Below are 23,080 nucleotides of genomic sequence, written 5' to 3'. Positions count from 1 at the left end.
TAGTGCTTCACGTGAAGTATGTATCTGGGTGGGAGAAGCGGAGTTGCCGAATGCTTTCCGTGATGTTTTGCTTTTTAACTTTCTTGATTGTATTTGTATGCGATATGTATGGTACTATCATTAAGTTAAAAAAAAAATTCTAGCAGCTGAAGCCTGCAACTACTAGGATTTTTTTTTTTGCTAAAATTCCCTACTGCTTTTTTTTTTGGGTACATTCCCTACTGCTTTTTGACCCTTTCCTTTTTTTTTTTTTTGGCTAAAGGACCCTTTCCTTTCTAGCCTAGAAGTAAAGCACGCACTCCCATCTTCTCAGCCTCCGCTGTTCCACTCTCCATTAATGGCGGAAACGTCGAAGAAACAAGAAGAGAAGGCCAAGGAGCCTCTTCTGTCCCAAGAACCCAGCAAGCAACCCTCCCTCCCAACCCCGACCAAACCCAGCTCCCCCGCTAGGGCCCTCGCCTTTTGGGCTTACTTCACCATCTCCGTCTCCCTCCTCACCTTCCTCCTCGCTTCCCTCCCTTCCCTCCGCCCCCCGGATCACCGCTCCTGGTTCCTCAGCCTCCCCGACGATCTCCGCCATCATTACTACAAGGGAAAGCTCATCAAGGTTCACATAAACCCTAGCCGCTCCCCCATCCAAGTCTTCGCTGTCGAACATGGCCCTAGAGACGGGGAACCTGTGGTTCTGGTCCATGGGTTGGGCTGCAGCTCCTTCTCTTTCCGCCATGTACTCCGCTTGCTCGGTTCCAGCGGTCTCCACGCCGTCGCCATCGATCTTCCGGGCTCAGGCTTCTCGGATAAGCTGGATTTGAGGGAGCATGGGAGATGGGAAGGGATTCTTGGTCGAATTTGGGATGTTTATGATGAGATCAAAGAGAAAGGTTTGTTTTGGGGATTTGATCAGCTGGTTGAGACAGGGCAGGTCCCTTATGAGGAGATTGTTACTAGGGATTCCAGGAGATATGGTGCTGAGAGCTCGGGATACGGGTCAGCGGAGATGGGGCGAGTAGTAGGGCAGGTTATTGATTCAATGGCGTTGACGCCTGCCCATTTGGTGCTCCATGATTCGGCATTGGGGACCGGAGCAAATTGGGTTTCCATGAATCCAGGGCTGGTGCAAAGTGTGACACTGATCGATCCTGCTGCAGAATCTGTGGCATTTCCTTCATGGATGCTCGGACCTCCAGTTCTTGGGGAGCTCCTTCTTGCATCTCGGTTTGCATTTTCTAGGTTACTCAGATTGTGCTGCTCGAGGTCCATGGATGGGTTGGTGGCTGAGGCTTATAGGCTTCTATTGAAGGGGAGGGATGGGAGGAAGTCGGTGGTTGCGGCTGGGAAGGCGCTGAATTATAGCTTTGATTTGGGAGAATGGGCAGGTACAGAGGTGGTGAAGGACATGGCATTTCAGGTTCTCTGGTCCAATTCTTGGTCGGATAGATGGATTGATGAAGGAAAGCGAGCTGCTTCTGCCATCCCAAGGGCAAAATTTGCTTCCCATTCTGGTGGGCGATGGCCTCAGGTGAGACTGAAATATTATTTATGAAACCTAAGCTCACCAATTTGGTGGGCCTTCTGGATATATAATATACGTAACTTTAACTAAAAATTATTCTCTGGTTGCAGTTATGTCATTATTAATATTTTCTTATTTCTTGTCAACCTAATATTTCAGTTAGTCGAAAGTTTTCATTTCTTCATATGCTTAAAATGCCGTACTCCAGGAAGGTTTGTATTATTTCTTCGTCTGGTCACCTATCTACTTTTGAACTTATTCAAGAGACAATCGCCTCTTAAAGTGAGACATTCCAGTCACCATGTCATTTTGATCAACATGATGGATTCAGCACATAACAAATAATTCAATGACTTTAATGGGATTGTAATGATTATGTGATGTCAAATAGTCATGTATACCTGTCTTATTTGTCTGCACACATTTTATATATGAAGGTCTTTTGCTGAATATGAACTATTGGTTTAGTTTCCAAGTTGGACGAGTCATCAGGCCAAAATCAGTTTGCTGCTCTCTATTGTTCTCTCAGTCATCATATTACTTTTCCATGCTTAAGAAACCTGACAGCAATCAAGAAGACATTTTGTGGAAAAGAAAGATGAATTAATAGTTTTCGAGGCATTCGTTTGGTGGACTGGAAATATAATGTGCATGCCTAAACAACATGGTGGACTACTGATGAGAGGATTGGTAGATTTAAAATAGAGTGCTCCATGAAGTAAAGCCAGCACGGACACAGACCTATAAAAAATTGAGGTCAAGACTAATTATCGCAAATGGGTTGTGAACTGGTAAGTGAATTGCAAATTCTGGACCAAGCTGCTAGTATTGCTCAGGGTAGGTTTTTTTAATAGTTACAGATTAGTAAGTACTAGGTAGCTGTCTACATTGATGTGACATTGGTCGGAGTGCAAAGAGAAATAAATGTGGAGATAATGAGAATAGAGTTTTTGATGCATGCTACAAAACTAAACAAATAGATGAGAGAGTGACCTTGAGTGGATTGAGATGAGCTATTTTCCAAGGTTACCGAGTCAAAACTTAATGTTACTTGGCTAGCTTTAGAGGATAAACTTTACTCTGTTGAGTATGACAAAGTGTATTATTACTGAAATGGTCTAACAAGTCAGGATAATCAATACAAGTTATATTCTACCTTCCTACTTAAAAATTATCTCAAAGTTGATCAAGTAAAGAAAATTTTTCTTAAGTTAAAATGAATTTAGAACTCACAACCAAGGTATGTAATTTTTTACTAGTATTATTTTCTTATAATTCTAAAATGTTGATTTTGTTACGCATGTGATAATTCTGCATCATATGTATAGTTATATATGTAGTTGATGCTCATAGGCAATATGAGATACTATACAAGTTGGCACATACTAAAAGTAACCCTCTACCAGTACCCCTAGACCCCTTCCCCAATCTTGATGAAGTTGGGATGTGATCCCAGATTTTCGGTACAACGGCTAGTAGGCTAGCAAGCACCTACATATTTGAAACTTCTAATTGTCCATATATGGTAAAATAGGACAACAAAGTCATTGATTAAGTTAAATCAATGTTTCACTTACGCTACTTGTTTGAAAGCAACAATATGTATGCTTTGTTTCATTATCTAAAATATGTAAAAGTGAGTTGTGTAGCATCTATTCACTCAGTGCTTAGATGATTAATGAGAGAATGGATACCACAAGTTGATTAATGCTTTCTCAGTATAACAGGTTTGGTAGTTAAGTTTTTGTTTAAGATTAAAGGGGATATCATTAATTATTAGTTGTGGGGTTTTGCAAAAAAGAAACTTACGTTGCCTTCATATTTGCAAAAACATGTGTCATTTTTTTTTTCAAAATTGGTTCTTCATTTTGGACTTCATCAAACCATTTTGCCCTTACATTTGAATGAATGCAAATATTTCTTTTAGTGGATGCATTAATATTGGTAATTGAATGCATTTATAAAATGTTAGTTCGCACTAAAAATGGTTTATGAGAAGTTATAGAGGGAGGATTGAAATGGTCCAGTAGAAGTCAAATAGATCATTTTTACAAAAAAAGGCCCTTCACCACAAATCTGATAATCAAATTTATTTTTCTGCAAGTCCCTATTAGTTGTATATAATTATTTAACTTCTTATCAGTTTTATTGTTTTTTTCTTTTTCAATTTTCTTAGTAGGTATGCTATTATATTGAACTTAAATTACTTATCAAATAATATGAGTACATGAGTCTAAACTCTGTACTAAAATATATCGACTCGTACCGAGATGTACTAACTCATATCGAGGTGTACCGAGATAAAAAGTAAAAAAATGTTTGATGGCTGTTTTGGTATGGGGTGCGTATCGTACTATACTGACCGTACTGTACTAAACTGGTAATATGCCGGTATGGCACCTGGCATCGAGATTGCGGATCTTGTTTTTCACTATTAGATGCAAATTTACTTGGAAAACTTATATCCAGATATTATGTCTAATAATTCAAAATCCATGATTACATTCTCATTACCAAATAAAAGGAGAAGAACACAGAAAAAAGATTGAAAGTTTGAAAGTGTTTGTAAATTGCTTTGGAATTTGAATTATGCCAGGCCTTAGCTAACCTCCTTATCTCTAAATAATTATGAGTTACGAAGGCATCTGTTGGTGTATCTATTTATTCAAAGTTGCTCTCATTTTTCAAATCCTTATCCAGACATTTTATCAGTCATTCAGCCTACACTTATCGGACTAGTAAATATGAACCAACAGGTCTTATCCTTGTAAGCTATAATGATTGTGATCCTTTATTCAACCCAATATTTGCAACCTAACAGCTTACCCAATAAGTGGGAATGGGAGAGATCTTTTGAATGGTTTTTTTGTGCTTCCTCTTCTTCCTTATCCATTCTCCAATTTTTTATTTCTTTTCTTCCTGTGTTTCTTTTAACTATATGCACTTACGGCCTTTTTAGTCTTATTGTTGTTGTCAATTCTCAGGTAGAAGCTTCTCAAGAAAAACTTGTTTTGGTCAACAGGATGTCCTCCCTTTATGTTGGGGAGTCTTTTAATGTCCTTTCCTAGTTCTTTTCATTAGGAGATCAAAGAGTCTTCCTACAAAGACATGGAAACTAGAAAGATTCAAAACTCAGTTTTTTTCCCTTTTCCATTTCGTGATTGTTGGTTCTCTATTAGTTAATTTTATACTAGCATATTTGTTTTTATATGTTGTCATGTCAAATCTATAATGATTTTAAAATCGTTAATTAGCCCTTTATTTCAAAAAGGGAAAAAAATGTACATCAAACACATGACTATTGATTCCACATTTGAACTGGTAGCTCACTTCCAGTGAGTTAGACGGCTAGACCTTGATCCTATAGATAGTTTGGGTTCTACTTGAAACTCTGTTACTGAACCAGACGTTTCAGTTTCAACCAGAACCAATCTGCAACCAAGGTTGGTATTGGGGATTTGGCTGAAAAAACTTGTGGGGTCAAATCAGATTATATGTGGGCTATTTATGTTACTTCTTTTGGTATTTCTTTAGTTCTTTATCTTGAGAAGCCTTGTACCGGGATGACACTTATATTGATTCGTTTTCAGAAGAGTTAGAAGCAATATAGTTTAGGTTTCAAAGAACATAAAGGAGAGTGATTTTCTTGACATAAATTTGGGTGCTAAAATTTAAATCTCACAATTATTTTGATAGCATATATTTTTTTACCATCAAATATTAAAATGATATATTGCAATTTTAACATTATTTTTTCAATTAAAAATGATTTTTCAATATGAGACTGTTGAGGTGATGCATCCTAAAGTCTCAAAAATATAAAATATGCTAATTATAATCTATTTTTTGGCTTATGTTATATTCTCTTTTTGATTATTCTCTTGGAATAATTGAGGAAGTTTATGTTGGAGCAGCGACAAGTATTAGGAATTGCTGTGTTACAAGTATATTTTAGGTCATCCTAGGTTTGTATCACGGATCAGCATGAAGCCCATATCTTTTTGCACTAATTAAGATGAGATGTACCATGATGTATATTACGTGTAGATGATATAGTGTTGATTGCTGAAAAAAGAATTAGATTAAATACTAAACTAAAGTTACAGAAGGAAGCTCTTTAGAAGATAGATGGTTAAAAATCAATTGAATAAAGATAGAATGTATGGAATGTAAATTTATTGAGAAGGGAAATCAATATGAGACATTGATTAAGATTTAGGGAAAAGAGATATCGTAGAATGATCAGTTTCATTATTTAAGATCTGTCTCATAAAATAATAGGAAATAGATAAAGAAATATGTATTGAAAGAGATGCATCTAGAGTATCATGCGATCAATGCATACCCTGGAGACTTAAAAGAATATTCTATAGACAAGTTCCAAGTGCAAGCTAATCAAGAGTTCATGAAATTAGGTTGAGTGTGACAGAAATAAGAATGTTAAGATCGACGTATGGTAACACTAGGAAGGATAGATTGAGAAATGAATATTACAGTAATTATAAGAGTTGCAGAAAATAAGGACAAAGTGCTTGAAAATTGATTGAGATGTACAATGAAAATTTGAGGAAGCTCTAGTAAAGATAGGTACTTTAGTTTGTGTGAAAGGTTGTAAAAAAGGGAGGGGAAGCCCTAAAGATAACATGATTGGAGGTTGTGAGGAAGGTTATGGAGAAGCTTGAAATAACAACAGTGGTAGCTCCAAATAAGAATATTGGCAAATAAGGACCTATAAAGCCAATCTCCTGTAGTTGAGAAAAGGCTGGATAGTTACAGTTGTTTTACTTTTGTTGCCATTTTGTTTGTGTCTTCATTATTGTTGACCAAAATGGCAGTATTAAATCCAAAACTGTTGAAGCTGCTGAAACTAAAACTCAGTTTTGTCCAAATGAAATTGAAACCAAAACAAAATCCTTGAACCTTGATCCTATAAGAATTGAAGTTGTAACGCAGTAATGCTTCTAATATACATGGATAGTTGAATCTCTTGCAACAATTTAATATTGGTAATGCAGTGATTCAGTCTTGGATATTTAGGGGTTTTACTGGGTAACCTTCTTTTCATATATTCTACGCAATGAATGTACCTAGCAATTAAATGGTAAAACAAACCATTAGATACATGACTTATAAGCACTATTTTTTTGCAAGTACTAAAAAAGGCTGGGGAGGGGGAGGAGTGCTGGGAGAGTGTTTTTGAGAGAGGCAGAGAGGGTGAGACAGAGAGGGTTAGGATTTTTTTGAGAGAAGTAAAATATGCTGTATTTGAGAGAGAGAGAGAGAGAGAGAGAGAGAGAGAGAGAGAGAGAGAGAGAGACATGGGTTCAACTGGGGCTAGTTTGAAAGAAAAATGTCATATTTTTAAGACCATGCATATTTCATATGTGGTTCCTGTGGGGCTTCACTTCTGAAGTCCAGCTTTGCATGGCCAACTCTAGGAGTTTTCATTATATACAAAAGAAGATTTTTCATAAGTACTCTTATGGCTAAGTGAAGCATTTTTAAGTTAACATGTCATGGTCAGAATTTTTCCTATTTGATGAAATAAAGAATTTCTTTATATGATTATTGCAAAAATTTAATCTATCAACAGGCATACAGTAAACTTATGATTTAGAAGAAAATTGATGCAACATGCAATAATGAATTCTTAGAGTTTCTTCTTCTATATATTTATTTCCATTTGACATTTTCCCTTTTTCTTTTCTTTCTTTTCTTTTAACTATGAAGTATAATGTTTATTCTTTCAAATACTCTTGTGAAGAAAGCTAAACAAATTGCCTTTACTAGCTTATTCAATTTTGACATGGATGTCACGTCATGGCAGCTACATATAGTCATTCAAGTTGTTTATGCATGATTCCCTTTTTTCATTAGAGAGGGATTCAAAAGGGATTTGTTTTTGGTAATGGACATGGTTCGGCCTTCTATAGGAATAGTTGTTATGTACATTATGGTTTTGTTAAATGTAGAAGATTTTTAGATTTCTCTTGGTTCATTTTATGGTATTTATTTTTTCGGTCTTCTGATTTATCCAATTTTATTTTTATTATTATTTTGCTATTTTTGACTTACCATATCTTATGGTAATAAACATAAAATTAAGCATGGTTCTCTTTTTGCTGAAATGGCAAAACTACTTGTTTCAACCTGAACAAGTAAAATTGGACAAATTTCAGGCCAGAAAGATCTGAGCATCACATGATCTCATCTGCAATGTTGGACAACCTGCCCAAATATCTGAAACATTGGTGAAATTCAAACCATGCATCAATGACATAATTTAACTCTTGACACTTGCAGACAATGTAGGCAGAAAATTTCCATTTTTCCAAATTCTTTCAAATTTTAACGTTGGTATTCAATAAATGAATATTTTTGTGTAGGGCAAAGTATCAAATTTATAAAATATTTGGTTGATGTTCTTAAGTTGCTGGTGGCTTCAGGAGGATGCAGCGGAAGAAATAAGTGAAATGATTGTTCAGTTTGTATCATCACTGCCGAAATCTGTCAAGCAGAAAAAGGAAGAGCCTCTGCCAGAGCACATCCAGATGATGTTTGACGAAGCAAGTGAGGGTCACCACCACCATCACCATCATGGTCATGGTCAAGAACATGCAACAGGTTATTTTGATATGTATGGTCTTGGTCAGGGGTGGGGGGTTTGATATTCCTTGTTGATGTGGTGCTTAAAAAGGATATTCCAGAAAAGGTTCATCGCAGGATGGTTTCCTTGCATATCCTTGTGATAATTTTCTTCTGAGGTTGTTGCTTATATCAGCATGCTTTTACGCAGCCTCTTACCAAAAGGATAGGATTGGCCCAGCAAGAACGTTTTATGTTGTGTGCAGCTTTTTAAAGTGGCACTTATCCGTCTGCTTGAGAGGCAGCTTGTGTTTGATTGTATCCTTTGAAAGAAGTTTTTTTTTTTTTGGCATTGCTAGTTCTTTGTAATCATCCTTTCTTAAAGACATTAAAAGTTGCTTTATTCATTGCAGTCAAAAACATGCGTGCTTATTAAATCATGCAACAGAAAATTGTTGGCATCGATGAACCAGTTTGAGCTGCCTGTCGGCTTTTATTGTAGAATCAAAGGCATCTAGTGGAACATGGCTAATGCTTCTTGTTGACACACTGGTTAGCTTGCATGGGTAGAATATGTGGACCAGGAAAACAAATGCCTCCGGCGTTATCAAAATTTTTCGAGGGATCAAGTGCCAAAAAAGAACAAGCATTGTTAACTAGAACCTAAAATGATTCCATTAACGTGGAACTTTATATAATTTTCTGTATCTTCTGTTGTTAAAGCCTGATTATTATAACTTAAGTACAATGTTAATATAGGCATGGATGTGTATAAAAGCATTACATGGCATGTTCCGTGCGAGTTATAGGCAAAATACCAGGCGCCCTGTTTATGAGACAAAAATCCAGGCACGACGGTTAGAGGTGGTGGTGGATTTTATTGGCAGGCTTCCCTTCTAGAATTGATTGAAAATTAATTTGATGCAATATAAACTGAAGTTATTTGGATTAAATTTAAATTGAAAAACATGACCTATTTTGAGTGTGCATTGGACCGTGATCTTGAAGTTTCGAAATTGAACCTGAATTAATCCAAACCCAAGCCTGCCCAAAACTACATACACTTTTTGGCGCAAACTAAAGTATATATAATTCAACGTTTCCCATGAATATATGAACCTAATTATTTATTAGTTATAAAAATAATATAGTTAGTCATTAGTTTGTTCTGTCGATAATTTATGTGGTTATCAATCAAATTATATGTAGTAGATTGTTGGTAATGTCTCCAAGTTGTTTATTATTATTTTATTGCACAATCTATTTGTAGTATAATTAGATAGTCAAATTATTTATATTTATTTATGGTTCATTTTTGGATTACTTTTTATATGATTTGATCCAAAAAAAATTTAGATGATAAATAGCTTTGGAGTAACTTTTTATATCGCCACCTCTCTATAAATAGAGTTAACACCCTAAAGTTTTTCTAAAGGAATTCACATGCTACATAAAGAAATATAGAAGCACTATCCAGGGTCTTTCTTCTCCAAAAGAAAGAAAGTAAGTGGAAGAAAGAAGGCTTATGAGACTAACTTTTGTTGTAGAGAATCTCATGATCCTACCGTTACTGGAGACTCAGCATGGGCTGAAATGGTTGAGGATACTAATTCTCAAAGGCTATGTGCTTTCGCAGCCTTGGTGTCTCCTAGCAAGTATATATCTCTACCATTAAACATGTATTCTATGTATTCGTGGTAATTTGTCAAAAAGAGTGATCTTGTTTTGCACTTTATATTTTATCCATTACATAAAACTATGCTGGATGGCCCACCTTGTCCTTCAAGTTGGCATCAGAGGACATGGTTTTAATCTAGATGAGTTTTGACACTTGCTATAACAATACACCTATATTTCTTGCTAGATTGGTATAGATTCATGCTTGCATCGTGTGGATGGCATGAGATGTGGTGCGTTAATTGTAAAACATCATGAGGTGAGATGATCATAAAAAACATGATTGCATAATTTTTCCAGATCTGATTTATGCTGATATACAACAAGAGTTTATTAATCATGCATAATGTTGCACTGTATAATGCATTGGTGGAATTTACATGGCATAGATCCTATTGGATGAGAAAGGAAACCCGGCCGAAGCCCATGGATTTGTTTTTAATTCCCAAAGAAGGGCTCAGATCTGATTTTAATTCAGTAAGTCTGAAGGTATTCCTCTCATGATTTGAGAGATGAAGATTTGAACTGCATGAACAAATGCTCGGGATCATGTAGTTTGTTTCGATAATTTATTCATTACCTTTGCATGGCTATATCCACCGTAGATAAATTTAAGATCTGATTTCTTGAATTTTTTTTTTCAATGGATGAAGTAAGAAGATCCATCTTGCATATCCCCAAGGTCCTATCGGGAATACGATAGGTGTGTGTTAATCAATTTGATTTAATCTAGTTAAATCCCTTCTATTGATGCTTTTTGGTTTGTTTTACTTATATCTTGCGCTTGTAGGGTAGATATTGAATCCTCTGTATGTCTAGGAGTCACACCTAAACTCATATGATGAGTTTTAAGAAGCTTAGGTGTGAGAAAATTAGAGTTCTAATTGGAGAAGGTCTTTAGGTTTTATATTGGATCCTTGAGGCCTTGTATGATTTTCTTCCATACCTTTCGCACATTATTTGGAGGTAGGATCCTTCAGTTTTGGAGGCCTATTCCTTGTTTCTCAATGCCTGGAACCGTGCTTGTAGCATACACAAGTCATCCACATGAACTTTTTTGCTTCCGTTTGATGCCTTTCACTGCTTACTACTCATGAATACTATAGCAGGGCCCTTTAGACACTCCAAGTTTGGTTCGGTTTGGTCTCGCTCACTTTGCCCATCTGTCGTATCGGTTTGGCTTCATCCATCAAGCGTCTGCTTCTGCCTCTCTAGGCTTCACTATTGCTCATGACTGTTACCGACCCTAATATTTACTGATATAGAAAATCCTACTCTAATTCCAACTCTATCCTCTACAATCTAGGATATGGTCTCCTATCTATTTAGGTTTGATGACCCAAAGATTGAGTTAAAGATTGATTTTGATGATCACAAAACCTTGAAGTATAATTACTAATGTTTGTGTTGCAAGAAGAAAGATAATTTGTTTTGCAACGAACATAGCAAGTTGGAAAAATACATGAAGGCCTCAAAAGCTCTCAAAAAGTTGAAAGAAAGTTATACTTCATTGGCCTAAGTTGTAAGTTCAAAGGGTTCAAGTTTGGAGGAGCAAATTCAAAGAAAGATTCAAAAGAATAGTCCTCGAGTCGACTCCTGGAAGTTCAGAGTCGACTCTGGCACTCTGGAGTTTCAAGGAATAGTGCTCGAGTCGACTCCGAGACTCTGTGAGTCGACTCCGACTGAGAACAGACAAAAAGATAGAGAGTTGATTTTCAGCGCTACAGTGCTCGAGTTGACTCCAACTTCAGCGCTACAGTGCTCGAGTCGACTCCCAGCTACAGTGTCGGTAGACTCCTATTCACGAGTCGACTCCTACTTCAGCCGAGTCGACTCCTACTTGAGCCGAGTCGACTCGAGCACGCTGGAAGGCATAACAGCTAGTTTTTTCTCAACTCCAACGACTCTATTTTTGTCTCTAACGGCTAGATTTTTGTTCCCACTCCCTCCAAAGCTATAAAATCAAGGAGAGAGCTAGGGGAGAAGTTATGGAAGTGGGAGAGAACACTTAGGAAAGAGATCTCAAAGAAAAATCTTCCAAAAGCACAAAAGGGCCATTCAAAGCAAAAGAGAGAGAAGAAGAGCATCCGAGTGAATCCCAAAGCTTCCTCTCCAACTGTGTGCTGCCTCAGTGATCCTCTACCTCGTGCCAAATCAGAAGAGGGTCAAGTAAAGAAGAAGCCGAGTCCCTTCATCTACAAATTTGTTTGAGGGCTTCTTCTCTTTACTCTACTTGTTTATATTTGCTATATTTGCTTATTTAAGAAGCTTGTATTTGCTTTAAGTTCTTAGTCTAATATCTTGTAACTTGATTCAATCAAGGGATTGAATCAAGGGGTTAAGGTTTGTTGGTGAGCCAAAGGAAAAACCAACGGTGTTAAGGTTTGTTGGTGAGCCAAAGAAAAAACTAACGGTGTTAAGGTTTGTTGGTGAGCCAAAGGGAAAACCAACGGTGTAAGGTTGTGGTTGGTGAACCGGGAAAAATCAACTGGGTTGGATTGTGAGCCCGTGAAAACAATCGGATTGGTTCTAGTCGGTGAGCCTGTGAAAACCAACCGAGTTCGTTGTGATCTCGCGAAAACAACAAGTTGGGTTGTGAGCTTGTAAAACAAGCGGCTGTAATCTGAGGGATTATAGTGAAATTTCCAAGAGATCTTGGGGAGTAGATGTAGGTGCTGGAATGCACCGAACCACTATACTTTTGTTGTGTCTGTGATGCTCTTTGTTATCTAACTTCCTCACTCACTTACTTAGATAAATTGCTTGCTTAACTCTTCTCCCTGTATCCTTTAGTTGCAAGCATATTCAATTTACTTAATCAAGTCTCCTTCAATATAACTGCATTAAGACTCATTTTATTGAATTGCATACTTGGGCAAACTTAGACTAATCTTTTATTGAGTCCGCTGCTTAATAGTTGATTAGATTAGAATCATACTCTTGCTAAGTTTAAATTCCACTATGCATCCATACAACTTAGCTTAATTAACTCTAAAAGATTAGAAGTAGTTGAAAAGTTTTAAAAGACCCAATTCACCCCCCTCTTGGGTTGTCACCTTGGGCAACAAGTGGTATCAGAGCAGGTGCTCTTCTATTAATTATAGTCTTAACCGACTAGAGCTAAAGATTATGACAACCCCACATAACATATTATTTGCCGAGGGACTTTCCATAAACAGACCTCCACTGTTTGATGGAACTTACTATATTCAATGGAAAGCTAGAATGAAAATTTTTGTTCAATCACAAAACTATAAAATATGGAATATCATTATAAATGGCCCTCATACACTTTCTCAAGCTGTTAATGAAAAAGACTTAGCACAATTGAATGCTAATGCTATGAACATATTATATTGTGCTATTCATTAAACGAAATTTATTGAAATTTCTGCATGCTTATCTGCTAAGGAGATTTGGGATACTTTAAAAAATATTTATGATAAATCTCAGATTAGCTCACATGTGCTTCAATTACATACTAACAATGAGACTGCAGAAAAAGATGTTGAATCTCCCACCTCAGTCGAGTCGACTCCCAGTTTGTCCGAATCGACTCCTAGAGGAAAGCAGTCTGAAAGGTAGAGACTCAGTTTTAAAGATCCTGTGAACGAGTCGACTCCAAGTATTTCAGAGTCGACCCCCAAGTTAGCCGAGCCGACTCCAACAAGGCCCGAGTCGACTTCGAGGCATATCAGTTCAAAAAATAAAGAATTCGGTGATGAAAACAAGGATCCATTCCCAAACACCGAAAGATTCAAAAGCTTCCTAAAGACAAAGAAGAAGAGGAAGCAAGAAGAAAGGAAGAAAGAGATAAAAAGCAAGAAAGTCTTGACCAAGGAAGAGTCAAGCAAGAAAATGAAAGTTAGAAGCAACAATGATGATATTAGCTTCAAAGAACTACAAGAGGTAACTAACTTTTGCTTTATGGCACAAGAAGATAAGGTAAAATCTGAATCTACTTTTACATCAAATGATTTTCAAGAAGAATTTTCTTATGATGAACTTTTAAATGCATTAGCAACCTTATCCGGTCGGTCTCCGGATCGTGATGAACCTCATCCTCATCACGATTGGAGAGAAAAAAGACTCTAGCCGTAGTCTTCCTCCCCATCGCCCACACGTGCAATGCATGTGAGGCCCAAGCCAATGGGCTGCGCTGGTAAAATGGACGAGCCACAGTCTCTGGGTCTCACATCCCCCCCTCCCCCCCCCCCCCCCCCAAAAAAAAAAAAAATTGTCCTCAAAATTTTCTTACCTTGCGCTTTCAAAAGGATAGAGATACATAGTTCTAAACTCACCCTTAAGTTTTTAATGATTCTATTTATCAATGCATCTTCATCATTAGATCTTATTAGCAAAATAAGGTCCAATACCACCAGACTTGATTCTTTTTTTTTTTTAAGATCAAGCTTCTCTTTTATAAATGGAAATCAATATCTTAATTCTTAATAAGAATATCAAGTATCTTTGTCAAAAATATCAACAACTCTTGATTAACCAATCTATCACAAGATTAGATCATAAACAACTCTAATCCACCCCGAGTAGAATATTCGATTGATAACCTCAATCTCTTTCAATCCAATAGAGGGTTAAAAATAATTGAAGTACAAGCTTCAAATTTAGGAGAAAAGAGGTTTACATTAAAATATTCGAGATCCAAGAGATCAAAAGTAATGATCCATTAATTCTAGCCTCAAGATGCTAAGAATTTTTTTAGCATGACATAAAATTGAAGAACCTAAGATAGTGCAGCAACATTCAAAAATCAGAATAGTTTTCTCTCGTTTACCAAGAAAATCTTACTGCACAAGAAAATACATCAAGTCTTTTTTTTTATTTTGCAACGGTGGCTCACACACTGCGGGTATGAATGCGGCCAACAAAATCAAAAAATAAAACACTACATAATAGTCCTGGAACAGACCCACTCTCAATCCAAACAAAACCACCGGAATGGTGGGCCGCATAGGAAGCCACCCAGTCGGCTGCCTCGTTGGCTTTTCTAAATACGTGTGAAGCATGGTGGGAGTCGCACTCCATCAACCTGCGAATCTCAAGGATCAGCGGCTGATCCTCAACAATGCGTCTCTGTCGTCGGATCCACTCAACCATTATGGCCGAGTTGCCCTCAAGAATAATACAGTCCGCACCCAGTATCCACCTCGCATAGAAGATGCCCTCCCAGACTGCTCTAAGCTTAGCACATACCATTGATGAGTCAAAAATCCGCCGGCCTCCCACCACAACTAATCTGGCATCATAATCTCGGATAGCGAACCCCATGCCACTATATCTCTCCTCATCATCCACATTGCCGTCAAAGTTTATCTTGAGAAAACTAGAGAGTGGAGGCATCTAGGAGACGAGTACTGTCTTGGATGCTATGTGAGCAGAATGGGGCCCCCAGATGTCCTTAGCTAACTCAAGTGATACCTCTGTAATGCCGGTAATCTCAACCGCCTGCATAAGGGCTCTAGCCACTATCACCCTCGGGTGATGTCTGACTCTCTCGAAGACTCGGACATTCCTATCCAGACAACACTGGTAGGCCAGATAAGCAGCTGGTGTCCCCCTCTCCTCAAACATAGATCCCCATGCCGAGTCCTTTAGGAATCATACAAACTCCTCGATAGAAAACCACCTCTGCCACTGATCTGGCTGGCCCAAAGCATAGCACCATATTTGTCTGGTCCGTGGGCAGTCTATGAGGGCATGGAAAATGGTCTCCTCCACCTTTGGACAAGTCACACAGTCTACAAGGACCCTTATACCCCGTCTCTCCAATATAGCTCTAGTAGGCAAGTATCCCTAGGCCACCTTTCAGATGAATAAGGCAACCCGAGGATGAATGCACACACTCCAGATTCATCTGCTCTCCATTTGTCGAGTCGAGAGGTTTCGGGACCAGCCCCGAGAGGTCTTAGGACCTCACCATTGGCAACCCAAACATGTTCCATACTCTTTGTCAGCTGTCTTCCTCTCTGGGATGGGCACAACTAGAACCTGCTCAGCTAGCTGCTCTCTGAACACACGCCCAACAAGATCCATGTCCCACCTCCGCTCTTCTCTGACGATGAGCTCGCATACCCTCCGACACTCCAGCCAGCTATGATCGACCGTGGTAGGCCAATCCTGCAATGTGCCCTTAGCTAGCCACCTATCCTCTAGAATCCTGACTATCTGGCCATCCCCGATCTCCCATCTAGCCTCCAGTAATGCCCTTGGGACATGCGCACAAATCTTCCGCCATATGAAAGATGCTCCTCGTCTAGCGTGCATGGTGTCTTGAGTTGCTGGGTCACCATACTTCGCCCTCATCAGAGCACCCCATAATCTCGCCAAATCTAGAAGAAACCTAGCTGCCATCCTGGTCGATAGTATCTCCCTGCATTTGATCAGAGAGTGAACACCCAAACCACTCTGGCTCGTCGGTAGACAGATGGTTTCCCAAGCCATAAGGTGGACACTGTTGCCCAAGGTGACAAGCCAAGAGGGGGGGGGGGTGAATTGGTTTCTTTTAAATTTAACTAACTTACTTAAGTTAAATGAATGATTAGTAAGCTAAAACAAATCACAATACAAACAACACAAAGTATAGTGGTTCGGTGCTCTCCTTAGCACCTACGTCCACTCCCCAAGCGACCCCTTGGGAATTCACTATAATCCCGCGGATTACAGTTGGATTGTTTTCCGGGCTCACAATCCAAAAACCTTTACACTTTGGTTTTTCGGGTTCACCAAAAATCTATGTTGGTTTTACGGGCTCACCAACGAACCTTTGTTGGTTTTACGGGCTCACCAACGAACCTTTACAATTGGTTTTCCGGGTTCACCAATCAACCTATTCTGTTGGTTTTGCGGGCTAACCAACCAACCTTTACAAGTAGTTTAATAAACAAAGAAAGAAGATTTAAACTCCTAAATGAGCAAATGAAACAATATAAACTACAAAGAAGAGTTTAGAAAGTATTTATCGCTTGTAATGACTTCTCTCTTCTTTGTCAAGGATGCTTCACTCTTCAAGGGAGGATGGAGCTCTAGATGACTCTTTGAATCTGCTCAACCCCTTTCTTTGATTCTTGAATGAAGCACTTGGATGAAGAAGATTAGGGCACTTTCTCTTTCTTGTGTACTCTTTGATATTCTTTGGAAAGGTTGTTTTATCTGATGAATAGTGCCACTTTAAATAGCTTCCTACATCCATTGGACAAGCCCCAATGGTTAGAATTCAAAAACTAGCCTTACTCACTTTTGGAAGGACAAAAAGTACATCTGCAGAACTAGCCGTTATGCTTCAGCCCGTGTTTGGGTCGGCTCAACCTGTCCTTGGGTCGACCCAACTTTCACTTGGTCGACTCAAACATTCCTTGGGTCGACCCTCTCAGAATCCACAGAAACTTGAAATTCAGCCTTCCTTCACTTGGGTCGACCCAACCTTTCTTTGGGTCGACTCAAGGTTCAGTTGGGTCGACTCAACTTCTTCTTGGGTCGACCCTAACAGGGTTTCCAGAGAACCTTTTCTGTCTTCTGTTCTGTCTTGCCTTTGGGTCGACCCTCTCAGAGTTTGGGTCGACTCAACTATATCTTGGGTCGACCCTCTCAGTAAATCCAGAGAACCATTTTCTGTCTTCTGTTTGAGGATCTTGATGTTTGGGTCGACTCATGCTTTCCTTGGGTCGACCCAACTCACTGTTCATTTGTGCCATATTTGCAGAAGTGTGCCAAATGTTTTCTTGATGGTGCCGGGGTCGACCCAAATCATCCTTTGGGTCGACTCAATCCACACTTTTGCTGCATCTCAAGGTTAGATTCATTCAAATGAACAATGAAATGTATCTATATCAATTAATACAAAATATACTGAGAGTAATAAACTTATAAATGAAGTATCGATTTAACTTATAACATACTCTAGATAATTGCTTGTTAATCATCAAAATAACACTATCATCCTCAATCTCTCCCTTTTTGATGATTACAAAATAAAGAGTATGAGCCTATTGATACTTATCTTAAATTCAGTTTTTGAAAGGGTTTAACTTGCTGAATTTCAGCTTTTCATATATAAGAGTGAAGTCTCCCCCTATATCATTTAAATGTTGCCAATTCGACTTTTTGTGTTACTCCCCCTTTCATTTATAATTCATTAAAGATGAAACTCCAAAAAATTGAGATAAAACATGAGTTTCAGGTTATGTATCGAGGTGTGAAAGGTGCGTGCCAAATTCTGAATTTATGTGTGCCAAATTCTGAAATTTGATATAAATTGTTGAGTTGAACATTTTCATTGTTGCAAATTGCTCCCCCTTGGATGTATATGCTTTCCTATATGATTTTCAATTTGTTTTACAAATTATTTTACTTTCTTTCTTTACTTCTTCCCTTATTACTCTTTCTTAACTTCTCCCCCTTTTTGTTACTCTATTTACTTTTATCTTTACTTCTCCCCTATTTACTCTTTCTTTACTTCTCCCCCTTTTTGTTATCATCAAATAGGTACATGGGAAAAGATGCAATAAATAACAACCATTCAAACTTCATTGATCAAAATAGGAACATTTGAGTACATTCATGTCCAAAAACAAAAACAGATACAATGTTCCTTAATCAAGATTTAAAGATACATAATAAAAGCAAGATACATATGAGAACTAGATATCTAGCCTAGGCTCTAAACAGAAATGCTAATATCAGCCTAGGGAGAATCTAATGGTTGGGATCTAGTCCTCATCCTCCTAGTGTACGTGGCGAGGGGAGGTCGAGCCTGGTGAGACTGTGTCTGGCGTGGAGCACGACGAGCTGGATGACTCTGTGCCGAAATCTCTGATCAGCAGCCTGTGGCACAGATGGTCCATGGGTCTCTCTCTCTCTCTCCGGAGTGCTCCTATCTGCTGCCTCAGATCACTGATCTCAGCAGATATGACGTCCAATCGGACGTCCAATCGGCTCATCAGCCCGTCAGTGATAGTCCTCGCCTGAGCTGACATGAGCTCAGTCATCCTGCTCCAGAACTCATCCGTATCTCTCGGAGGAACGGATGACGATGGTCCAGCCTCTGAAGGTACAGTAGGATGATCCATATGCTCCTCATCCTCAGCCTCTGGTGCATCTCCCTCTGGTGCCTCACCCTGAATGCCCGCTCCAGTGTTAATCCACTGCCCGTTCACTTTCTCATATCCCATGCGTATAAGTGCCCGTGCAGTGTATGTGTCAGTATGAAGCAGACTCTTGGATGCCTCCCCCTCAACAGATATACCATGCTGCCCGAAAAATCAAAGTGAGTATCATACCATAAGGTAGTGATACCCTAGAGTTGCAGATCACTTTCCTCATCTGTCTCAGTATCATGGCCGGAAGATTTAGGGGATCCCCTGAATCATACACTCCATCACTGCTAGATCTCGCTCTGTGATGAGATCGAACCTTCCGGTCTTTGGAAATAAAATTCTGTTTATTATACTGAGCAGTAATCTCATTTCAGCAGAAAGAGAACTAGCTATTACCTTCTCGGAAAAGTTGAAGTTCTCATTTTCCATGATCAACTGTAGGGCTCTCAGTTTATCTTCTGGCCTTTCCGGAGTGGCTCCTACGCAGGGTAGATGAAGTAGCTCACTCAAGCTCTCCTCGGAAACTCGAACTCGAACCCCTCGAACTTCCGAAACAAGCCCTCCCATACCAGTTTTAAGGAAGGCATAGAACTCTTGAACCAATCCGGGGTAGATCAACACATCTAGGGAGCCAAAGATACTCCCAACCTTGCCTTTGAATCCATTCCCTCAATCGAAACCCTTCTTGATCAAAGAACTCGGAATGGATCCTTCTCCCTGTTGTAACCGTCCTCCCCGCAAATCTTGCAAGTATAGCAGAGGGGGAAGAGGAGGAGGTGGCTCCGCACGTGCCTCACGTTGTGGAGACACGGTAGATGGCTCCGTAGGTGCCTTTCCTCACGTTGGATCCGTGTGACTCTTCCGGATCTCTTGGCTACGGCTCTTTTGGGTCCCATTTCTCCAAGATCTTAAGGTAATCTACTGTTTGGAGGAGTTTGGAGGAGTTTGGAGAGTGGGGATTAGAGTATTCAGAAGAGGACAGGGCAAACAGTGCCACCTAACATTGCCTCTCGGGTCCCCCTTTTAACAGTGGGCGTCCCGACATTGGGTCGACTCAACGTTGGGTCGACCCTATTCTGGGTTGGGTCGACCCAAGTGCAGAAATTTTTCTTTTCTCTTCCTTTTTGCGTCTAAAAAATTTTTCTTGCTTCCAATCCTTATAAATTCTTTCTGGAACAATGATCATGAGTAAGGAATCTATAGATAACAAGTTTGACTCCATGTTTCATGGGTTTTTAGAAATTGGAGGAATGTATCATGAAACTACTAGCTCCCTTTTATATTTCTTCAATAAAAAGGATCACATATGCCTAATTCTCTCCTTAGCATGCAGGAATCTATCTTCACTCAATGATTTTGTAAATATGTCGGCTAATTGTTTTTTCAGTGCATATATGCTCAATACATATGTTTCCATTTTGCACATGATCCCTAATAAAATGATACCTTTATCTCTATGTGTTTTGGCTTTAGAATGCTGAACTGGATTTTTAGTAAGATTGATGGCACTAGTATTATCACATTTAATAGGAATATTAATCTAGCTTAACTCCATAGTCCTCTAGTTGTTGCTTAAGCCATAATACTTGAGCACAACAACTACCAACAGCTATATATTCAGCTTCAGCTGTGGACAGTGCCATTGAATTCTGCTTTTTGCTAACCATGATACTAAGTTATTTCCTAAGAATTGACATGTGCCACTTGTGCTCTTCCTATCTAATTTGCATCCGGCAAAATCCGCATTCTGAATATGCAAGCAAATCTAGACAGGAGTCTCTTGAGTACCATAATCCTATATTGGTAGTTCCTCTTAAATATCTAAGGATTCTTTTAACAGCACTTAAATGTGACTCCTTAGGATCCGATTGGTATCTAGCACATATTCCTACACTAAATACGATGTCGGGTCTACTAGCAGTAAGGTAGAGCAAGGATCCAATTAGTCCTCTAATAGAGCTTAATATCAATACTCTTCCCTTTTTCATCTTTGTCTAGCTTACTAGTAGGATTCATTGGAGTGCCTACTCCTTTATGATTTTCATTCCCAAACTTCTTTAGTAATTTCCTTTGTATACTTAGTTTGATGATGAAAATGCCTTCTTTAGTTTGTTTGATTGTAATCCTAGAAAGAAGCTTAGTTTCTTCCATCAAACTCATTTCAAATTCTCCATGCATTAAATCAGCAAATTCTTTGCAAAGAGTATCATTTGTGGCACCAAAGATTATGTCATCTACATAAATTTGTACCACTAATAGATTTTTGTCCTTTCTTTTGAGAAATAGAGTTTTATCTACATTTCCTCTACTAAAGTCATTATTAAGCAGAAATTTGCTTAATCGATCATACCAAGCCCTTGGTGCTTGCTTTAATCCATATAAAGCCTTATGTAGTTTAAACACATGATTTGGCAATTCATGATTCTCAAAACCAGGAGGTTGTTCTACATATACTTCCTCCTCAATAAAACCATTTAAGAAGCACTCTTCACATCCATTTGATATAATTTGAAATCCATGAAACATGCAAATGCTAGAAGTAATCTAATAGCCTCTAATCTAGCTACAGGAGCAAATGTTTCATCAAAATCTATTCCTTCTTCTGATTGTATCCCTTAGCTACAAGTCTAGCCTTATTTCTTATGACTAATCTATTTTCATCTAATTATTTCTAAATATCCATTTTGTTTCAAATTACTGAGTTATGCTTTGGTCTTTCAATTAATGTCCATACATTACTTCTTTTAAATTGATTCAATTCTTCTTGCATGGCATTTATCCAATTAGTATCCTTTTCAGCTTCTTCATAAGTCTTAGGTTCTAATGTGAAACAAAAGCAAGATAATCATTTAAATTTCTAAGAGATGATCGGGTTCTTACCCCTTGAGATGGATCACTAAATGATTAAGTCTTTAGGGTGTCCATATGCATACCTCATTCCTTTGCAAGTTTTGGGATTGAGGGTGGCACGCAATCATCTCCCTTATCTTGATTTGGCACGTCATCAATATTCAACTTTTCAAAGTCGATAATTCCCTGTATCATCATCAACAATATTTTCTTTCCTAGCAGACTCACTATCAGACTCATCAAATATAATATTGACTGACTCTTCCACTACTAAAGTTCTTTTATTGAATACTCTGTATGCCCTGCTAGATGTGGAGTATCCTAAGAAGATACCTTCATCTGACTTGGCATCAAATTTACTTAGATCCTCCTTGCCATTGTTTAAGATGAACATCTACATCCAAAAACTTTAAGATATTTAGCAGTTGTTTCTTATTCTTCCAAAGTTCATAAGGAGTTTTTCTTGGTTATTGGTCGCTATTAAAACTCGATTTAGAATATGGCAAGCAGTGCTTATAGCTTCAGCCCAAAAGTACTTTGGAAGATTTGACTCACACAACATTGTGCGTGCCATTTCTGCCAAATGTTCTATTTTTTCTTTCAACAACCCCATTTTGTTGAGGCGTTCTAGGTGCTGAAATGATGTTGATATACCATTTTTAGTACAAAATTCTTCAAAGTGTTGATTTTCAAATTCGTACCATGATCACTTCGAATTGCTACTAAGGTGAGTTTCTTTTTATTTATGATATTATTATATAGTTTCAAGAATTCTGAAATGCTTCATTCTTATGTGCCAAAAATGAAATCCATGTATATCTTGAAAAATCATCAACAATAACTAGTCCATACTTCTTCCTCCTAGACTTGTAGTTCTAGTAGGTCCAAAATAAATTCATGTGTATGAGTTCAAATGGTCTAGTTGTTGATACTATATTCTTCGATTTGAAAGATGATTTAGTTTGTTTTTCCAATGAACATGGTCCACATATTTTGTCCTTTTCAAAGATCAATTTTGGCACATCTTTTATTAATTCCTTCTTGACTAGTTTTGATATTAATTCCATACTAGCATGTCCTAGTCTTCGATGCCAAAGCCAACTAGTTTCATTTTTCTTTTCTTCATTAGTAATTAGCATAATCCATTTTTCTTGCCTAACTCATAAAGATCTACTAAGTAAATATTTCTTTGCCTTTGTCCTACAAGTATAATGCTATTATCTTTAGGATTTGTGATTATGCATACAGATGCTTCAAACGTGACTTTGAGCCCTTTATCACAAAATTGACTTATGCTAAGAAGGTTATGTTTCAAATCCTTAACTAATAAGACATTTCTATG

The 23,080-nt window shown here is 38.2% G+C and overlaps 1 protein-coding gene across 1 annotated transcript; it reads left to right on the top strand.

The window, feature by feature from the left end:
• Window positions 1–263: 263 nt before the first annotated feature.
• LOC103715742 (protein AUXIN RESPONSE 4) lies at window positions 264–8,535 on the top strand. Its single transcript, XM_008803479.4, has 2 exons — window positions 264–1,519; window positions 7,960–8,535. The coding sequence occupies exons 1-2, from the start codon at window positions 338–340 to the stop codon at window positions 8,179–8,181; spliced, it is 1,404 nt and encodes a 467-aa protein (XP_008801701.1). The 5' UTR covers window positions 264–337; the 3' UTR covers window positions 8,182–8,535.
• Window positions 8,536–23,080: the final 14,545 nt, after the last annotated feature.

Source organism: Phoenix dactylifera, chromosome 6, assembly GCF_009389715.1.
Source record: "Phoenix dactylifera cultivar Barhee BC4 chromosome 6, palm_55x_up_171113_PBpolish2nd_filt_p, whole genome shotgun sequence".
NCBI lineage: Eukaryota > Viridiplantae > Streptophyta > Magnoliopsida > Arecales > Arecaceae > Phoenix > Phoenix dactylifera.
Note: the sequence above shows the minus strand (reverse complement) of the source record. Positions and strands in the feature narration are given on the sequence as shown.